Source organism: Acyrthosiphon pisum, chromosome X (assembly GCF_005508785.2).
Source record: "Acyrthosiphon pisum isolate AL4f chromosome X, pea_aphid_22Mar2018_4r6ur, whole genome shotgun sequence".
NCBI classification, from domain to species: domain Eukaryota; kingdom Metazoa; phylum Arthropoda; class Insecta; order Hemiptera; family Aphididae; genus Acyrthosiphon; species Acyrthosiphon pisum.
Window position 1 is genome coordinate 120,091,551 of NC_042493.1, and position 8,527 is coordinate 120,100,077.

An 8,527-nucleotide genomic window follows, 5' to 3' on the forward strand; every position below is an offset into this window, starting at 1 on the left:
TTACTTTTTTCTGACAGCAAATTAGAAAGCCGTACGCTCTATGCTCTGCTGTTGTATGAATGTGCCGATTACTTAATTCGTGATCGTATAATACGGATGGTCCATTTTTGTCGGGGATAATAGTTTTATTGAGTCCGATCTCTACGTGCAACAGTTTGGCAATTATTTTTTAGGTACTACATGTTAGTTTATGATAATTATTTGTGAGTATAAAATTACAATATCAAGTATAATAATAAATAATGAGTACTCAATTTAAAGCTAAAAAACAAATACGACAAGTACTGGCTTAAAAACGTGGTGAAGTCAATAAATTCTAATTGATCGTTAACAGAATAGCATAGTAACCAAGTAACTATATAAAAACTATTACAAATATTAAATAAACCATTTTCTAATAGACATGGACTGACGAAACACCAGCGCAAAATGGAGAAGAAACTTTATCAGTGCGATGTCTGCGCCAAATCGTTCTCTAAAAGTACCAATTTGACAACGCATCGACGCACGCACACTGGTGAAAAACCATACGCGTGCGATGTATGTGAAAAGTCATTCTCCGCAAGTACCGATTTGACGATACATCGACGCATGCACACTGGAGAAAAACCGTTCCCTTGTGATGTATGCGAAAAGTCGTTCTCTCAAAGTGGCAATTTGACAGCACATCGACGCACACACACTGGTGAAAAACCGTTCCTTTGTGATGTCTGCGACAAGTCGTTCTCTAAAAGTACCAATTTGACAACGCATCGACGCACGCACACTGGTGAAAAACCGTACGCGTGCGATGTATGTGAAAAGTCGTTCTCCGCAAGTACCGGTTTGACGATACATCGACGCATGCACACTGGAGAAAAGCCGTACGCTTGCGATGTATGCGAGAAGTCATTCTCCGCAAGTACCGATTTGACGATACATCGACGCATGCACACTGGAGAAAAACCGTTCCCTTGTGATGTATGCGAAAAGTCGTTCTCTAAAAGTGGCAATTTGACAGCACATCGACGCACACACACTGGAGAAAAACCGTACGCGTGCGATGTTTGCGATAAGTCGTTCTCTGAAAATGGCAGTTTGACGAAACATAGACGCATGCACACTGGAGAAAAACCGTACGCGTGTGATGTATGTGAAAAGTCGTTCTCCGAAAGTAGCCATTTGACGAGACACAAGCGGACTCACACTGGAGAAAAGCCGTACGCTTGCGATGTATGCGAGAAGTTGTTCTCCGAATGTAGCCATTTGACGAAACACAAGCGGACTCACACTGGAGAAAAACCGTACGCGTGTGATGTATGCGAAAAGTCGTTCTCTGAAAGTGGCAGTTTGACGAAACACAAGCGGACTCACACTGGAGAAAAACCGTTCCCTTGTGATGTATGTGAAAAGTCGTTCTCTAAAAGTGGCAATTTGATAGCACATCGACGCATGCACACTGGAGAAAAACCGTACGCGTGTGATGTATGCGAAAAGTCGTTCTCTGAAAGCAGCAGTTTGACGAAACATCGACGCACGCACACTGGAGAAAAGCCGTACGCTTGCGATGTATGCGATAAGTCGTTCTCCAGAAGTACCGATTTGACGATACATCGACGCATGCACACTGGAGAAAAACCGTTCCCTTGTGATGTATGCGAAAAGTCGTTCTCTAAAAGTAGCAATTTTACAGCACATCGACGCATGCACACTGGAGAAAAACCGTACGCGTGTGATGTATGCGAAAAGTCGTTCTCCGAAAGTGGCAGTTTGACGAAACACAAGCGGACTCACACTGGAGAAAAACCGTTCCCTTGTGATGTATGTGAAAAGTCGTTCTCTACAAGTAGCAATTTGACAGCACATCGACACACACACACTGGAGAAAAACCGTACGCGTGCGATGTTTGCGATAAGTCGTTCCCTACAAGTAGCAATTTGACAACACATCGACGCACACACACTGGAGAAAAACCGTACGCTTGTGATGTATGCAAAAAGTCGTTTTCTGAAATTGGTAGTTTGACGAAACACAAGCGGACTCACACCGGAGAAAAACCGTACAAGTGTGATGTATGCGAAAAGTCGTTCTCTACAAGTAGCAATTTGACAACACATCGACGCACACACACTGGAGAAAAGCCGTACGCTTGCGATGTATGCGAAAAGTCATTCTCCGCAAGTACTGATTTGACGATACATCGACGCATGCACACTGGAGAAAAACCGTTCCCTTGTGATGTATGCGAAAAGTCGTTCTCTAAAAGTGGCAATTTCACAGCACATCGACGCACACACACTGGAGAAAAACCGTTCCCTTGTGATGTATGCGAAAAGTCGTTCTCTGAAAGTGGCAATTTGACAGCACATCGACGCACACACACTGGAGATAAACCGTACGCGTGCGATGTTTGCGATAAGTCGTTCTCTGAAAGTGGCAATTTGACAAGACATAAGCGTACGCACATGGCACACTGATCGGAAGTATCAAAGATCTATGATCCAATGACCGTATTAAAATAAGATACTTCTTGATAACATATTACCTATTACGGTCAATGTGTTAATTTTATCGAGTAAATAGTTGTTTCTGAATACTTAATAAATTGCTAATTTTTCACATTATGCTTAAATAAATACACATTTCGTATGGTTTTTAATGTTTAAAATATAATGTTTGTGTTTCTCCTTTATTGTCATATCCCAAGCACGGCATATCTACCACGAAATTATTAAAAACTTATTTTCGCCCACCAGTTCCAATCCGACCCAGAACACTTTTAAATCAAACGCGGTAACCCACCGAGCTACAACGCTTGGGCATGTATAAAGATTATTTAAACACTATTTAAATAATTCGATAAAAAAAACATCATAACATAAATTATACATACATATTATTATAGATAAGATATTCAATACTTGATGTTAAAAAAATAATCAGTCTTGCTACATATTATTATTATTATTATTATTATTATTATTTTAAAAACGTCGATAATATTCTATCTAATGACAGTTACTTTCGTGACATCACCGTTTAGTGTCGTCATGCAATAAACGGACTTGTCCACTAAGGTTTATTATACATATTATACAATAGAACTACGAGAAAACAGATAAAACACACACTACCTATGCGGAAACACTGTATTGAAGATAATAATATAATGACAGGTATATTACCTTCATAGAGTTTAGAAGTGTATCTAGTATTATGGATCACTTCAATAGTATATGACATTATGACATACATAATAATATTATGTTTATACTATATATAAACAGGTCCGAATTAAGTGCGTAAAAGTTTGAGCAGACGATCGGTATTCATCATACGTTAACGGCATACGTGTATAAGTACTATTCTTAGTATAAGTAAATAAGTAAATTCAATAAACTGTATCTTGGGTTTTCACCAGTAAATAGTGATTAGATTAGATATGAGTATATGACTATAATATGATTAGCATACATGACGATCTATAGAACATTGAATTATTCGACAGTCAGTTAGCGTCCAGAAACAACAAACGATTAAAATGGAAGTTAGTGTAATATACAGTGAATTAGTGAAAATAATAAAAATTATACATAATTAATGGCTATAAATTTCATCTCAACAAGTTTTTAAATAATAATATTCAGAGATGGGCATGCACAAAACAAATGTGCACATCATATCTTAAATTAAATGAAAATAGTGAAATTTTTTTTAGTGTTTTAAATCACAGCCATGAAAAAGATGATGTAAGTATTTTAGTTCGACAAAAATTAAGCAATAAATTAAAATGTAAAGCTCTGGATGATCCGTGTGAAAAGCCGTGTAAGATTTTACTTTTTCAACTGACTTTTTGATTTTTTTACAGTTAGTAAAAGTTTTGTAAAAGTTTTGACATGCTTTTTACACTTGATATGTATTATTATAGCACACACAGTTTTTTGTATATTTTTTTAAAATTTTTTTGGATTTTGTAAATTCTGTGCACGCAATTCAGCTCTGTCGCGAATAAATCACGCACGCAATTCTACTCTATCACGAAAGAACCCCACACGCAATTCAACTTAGGTAATGATTTTCACACGCAATTCGGAAACACCGATTTTTATCATTTTTTAAATTGTATGTTATGTAATATTGTATAATGTATATATAGATATATTATTATATTATATTATAAATGTATTATATACTTATATATATATCAATGAATCAAACTACTGCCTTTAATTTTATGTAATGCAACACATAATATTATAGAAATATTTTATAAGTGTAATCGTAAATAAAAGCGATACAATTTTAGCGGTTATGCGGTAGACCGAATTGTTCACAGGAGGTTTCCGTGTGAGTGTATGTGACCCGATCATCGAAACTCCGATGCCGATTGCGCGAACGTCGCGGTCTTCGAACCATAATAACAATATGTAATATTATTAGTACTGTAGCGCGTAAATGTAATGATATAATATAATAATATGATGTGATGATTGAGTTAACAGCATTCACATAATATTATAATCACATGAACAATTTATTATTATCATTAGTGGTGCTCTGCAGACGGTCCAGACGCCAGACGGTCTCGTGAAATGTGCAGGCTTTACACAATATAAAGTCGTTACTCGTAATAACACTGATGTATAGAGTGTGGTCAAATAGTTGCTGGTCGGTGTATTGGATGATGCAGGTATATACAATATTATAATACCACGGATCTACCAACCATATTAATACAATACCTACATGAATCATTAATAATAATAATAATAATAATAATATTTTATTTCACAAAGAAGAATACAATAGATTTTAAAAACAAGACAATAGACAGTATGCAACACTCCCTGTAAGCATAGCTTATATTGGGAGAGCAGATTCCAGATTATAATTTAAGTATATCTACATGTTATTATGCCAAAACAGTGAGAAAGAATAATCAAAATTTAACAAAATACGAGTTAAGATTTGTTTAAATAATATCAAAGTTAAGATTATACAAAAAAATTTTAATTCCTCAACACTCTTAAAGTTAAATAAATTAATACTCAATTTTTTACATAAACTTGATCCAACATTTAAAGTACAATGTAAACCAAAAGTTGTATTTCTATTAGAAACAATAATAATATTACCTTAATATCTGGTATTATAATCATTATATTTACATATTTTATCAATAGATGCTTATGTTTATATAATAGTAATAATACATTGGTATAAAATATTTTATTAAAGTTTTGTACATCAAGTTCAATAAAAATAATCTTTGTACTGTAAGATTTGGGTTTGCTCAATAAAAATGTAATAATATTATTTATTGTGACTTTTAGTTTCTCGAGGTGAGTGTTGTAAGTACAACCTCAAAACATTATTCCATAACTAAAAATAGATTGAACCAAAGCAATGTAAATGATTCTCTTCATCATAATATTAAAGTAGCGTTTAACATCTTTAAGAACAAAGAAATATTTACTTACATTGAAAATTAAATTATTAATATGACGTGACCACTTTAATTTATAATCGAATGTAATACCAAGATTTACCAATTTATATATTTCCACTTTTTCCAAAATATTACATTCACAATTTATGCTGCCAATTGAGCAAAATTTACAATCAAAAGAATGTAATTTTAGCTCAAAGTTATGATTTAGAGAGTGATCTTTGATTTAAAAAATCATATATATGTAGATTTAGAAACATTAAGCTTCAACACAATATGATAATCAAGCCATATTTTAACATAGTGCAGTAGTAAATTTGCTTTTTTATATAAATCGTTATAATTGTCACTATGTAGCAATATGGCGATATCATGAGCAAAACAAGAAATGTTTAAGTCATCATTTAAATTTAAGAAACCATTTATATAAATAAGAAATAAAAATAGGCCATAATACAGTTCCTTGTGGAACCCCATGCGTGTTATTAACAGGATCACTAATAACACCATTTAATCTGACCACCTGTGTTGTATTACTTAAGTAGGATTTGAAAAGAATTAATGCAGAGCATCTAATACCAACACAATCAAGTTTTTTTTAATTAAAATACCATGATTAACCGAATCAAAAGCTTTTTGAATATCAAGAAAGATGCCAATCACTTTATTACACACTTTTCTTAAGTTCGCTTTCACGTCTGTTTGTCTGTCTGTAATCAAATCTTACGCGCTGGATTTGAGGCACTTTTTGACGTTGAAAAATTCTGAAAATTGTTATAGACCTTGGTCTTGGTTGACAATACAATAATCCGTTGTCATTTTGAAACCCGGACCTCCAGGTCGGCGATGACGGGTGTGCAAAGTCATCTCCGAGGAAGTACAGGTACGAAGGGTTTCTCTGGGTCAAGGCGGGTTTTCGGGGGTTTTCGGGGTCGCTTAAACCGAATTTGAGGTCTAACAAATGCCTGAAGTCCCCGGAACCCCCCCCCCCCTACACGGATTCTGCAGTGGTGCAGCTAAGACTGTACTGCTCAAGATGCAGATCTCCGTGTAGAAACGGATTGTCCCCACGACGTCACCGTAAAACTCCGTTTCCTCTGTGTGCTTCTGCAGTGATACAGCTCACGACTGTATTGTTCAAGCTGCAGAACCTCACACAGTAGCGAACGGCCGTCCGCATTTACGCCGCCGAGTATCATCGCTGGTACGCACCGTATTTTGCTACCAAACTCGCCATCACGCGCGCTCGTATCACCGCCGCTAATCGTTGAGTTCGTTGCCATTGTCGCCGTTGTCCACGCTCCCGTGATTCTTTGGTCGATGTCACTAGGCCGCTAAAAAATTCAATCGACACCATCATATCGGATGACATCAACAAGACCGGAGGATTGCCGAGAGAGTTGGTAATATTTGTGGGAGCAAAAGTGATGCTGCGATCTAACATCGATGTACAAAAAGGCTTGGTCAATGGAGCAATAGGTATTGTAACGGAACTGAAATGGGCTGGTGGCTTCCGCAGAGGTAAGATTTACAAGCAGGTCATACCGGACGTAATGGTGGATTTTGGCGTGGATGTGATCCACCTGGTCAAGCAAAAATAAATACAATTTTCAGCAAAATTTAGTTACGGAACAGCCGAGCGCCGTATGCTGTCTTTAATATTATCATTGGCTTCAACAGCCCATAAAATGCAAGGCACCACAGTCGATTATGGTGTCTTTTACTTAGGACGGAAACTATTCGTACAAGGTCAAGCGTACGTAATCATTAGCAGAGTTCGTAGCCTCGATGGACTTCGAATCGCAGAATTGGACACTTCAAAAATAACGGGAAAGACATCCTGTAAAGTTGACGCTTTGGATGAAATCGAATGAGTGAGACAACATCGTCCCAATATCTCGGAAGAAATTGTAAATGAAGGACAATAAATTATAAGTACTGTAAAATAACAAAATATACTATAAATATAATGATCTTATAATGAAATTTTGAATGAAAAATTAAAATTGATTTATAATATTCATGTTAATACCAGCATTGAATAAACAGAAAAAATTTCAATTTGTTGTGTCTAACAAACTAAAAGTCTTGTCATTTCACGACCCCATAAACTTATTTATTTATTAATAAATCATAATCATCAGTAGTTTGAATGTATTTATATTTTCAATATGTTCACTTTTCCTTATACTCATGACTCATGAGTATATTTTTATATTTTAAAACTTACCTATCTCTATACAACATATTCTTTAATTGAGTTTCTGTGTGAATTAACAAATGTATTTTATTGTCATACAAACTTTGTTCAAAAGACGTAAACAAAATTATTTGATTCGATCAAATTTAAAACGTTAGGCTTAGTTGAATATTTGAAACCTTTTTTTGAAAAATAATTTTAATTTAAAATATATTTATATACCAACGAAAATATATTATATATTTACCGTAGGAATATGTTTAACTTAAATAACTGAAATTTTTTTTTGCAATAGATATTTAAATATTTTGTTAGAGTTTGTTATTATTTGAATTTTGAATGTGCATTATATTATATTATATAGTTAATTATTTAAAATCTTGATTATACATATTTAATCTATAGTATAGGCTGTATAATAATATGTATGTATAATAATAAAATGTATAGTTTCAGAATGTGATAAAGTAATTAATACCACTAGTTATTTGTATAGTTCAAACATTTAAAAATACACTTAAGTCATAGGTGTATGATAAATTATAGATCTAAGTTTTAAATAGTACAATTTTATGCAGCAGGTTTAGAAGTTCATTTTTATCAAACATTGCAGTACAATTACACAAAATAGACCATTAACTTTACTAGTTTCAAAATTTGACCATAGTAATTTGTATTATTGTGCTACAACCACTTTTCTCCTCATTAGTGAATATCTCGCATTGTAACAATACTACCTATATGTTATCTGAAATTTTATAGAAAGCTAATTTAAATTTTTATTTTAAATTATTACAATTAACTAATTCTTATGAAATTCAACATGCCATTAAATATCAATATATTTTGAAAATTAAAATATAAATACCTAGTAATATGTTGATTTTAGTTTAATTGC

General features: G+C 34.0%; 1 protein-coding gene across 1 annotated transcript; it reads left to right on the plus strand.

Moving 5' to 3' along the window:
* The first annotated feature begins 429 nt into the window (after window positions 1–429).
* Window positions 430–2,740, plus strand: LOC103307693 (zinc finger protein 62 homolog). The gene has a single exon (XM_008182385.3). The coding sequence runs from the start codon at window positions 430–432 to the stop codon at window positions 2,455–2,457; it is 2,028 nt and encodes a 675-aa protein (XP_008180607.1). The 3' UTR covers window positions 2,458–2,740.
* Window positions 2,741–8,527: the final 5,787 nt, after the last annotated feature.

Coding starts and splice junctions, on each gene's coding strand:
- LOC103307693 (XM_008182385.3), top strand. CDS start 430: ATGGAGAAGAAACTTTATCAGTGCGATGTCTGCGCCAAATCGTTCTCT.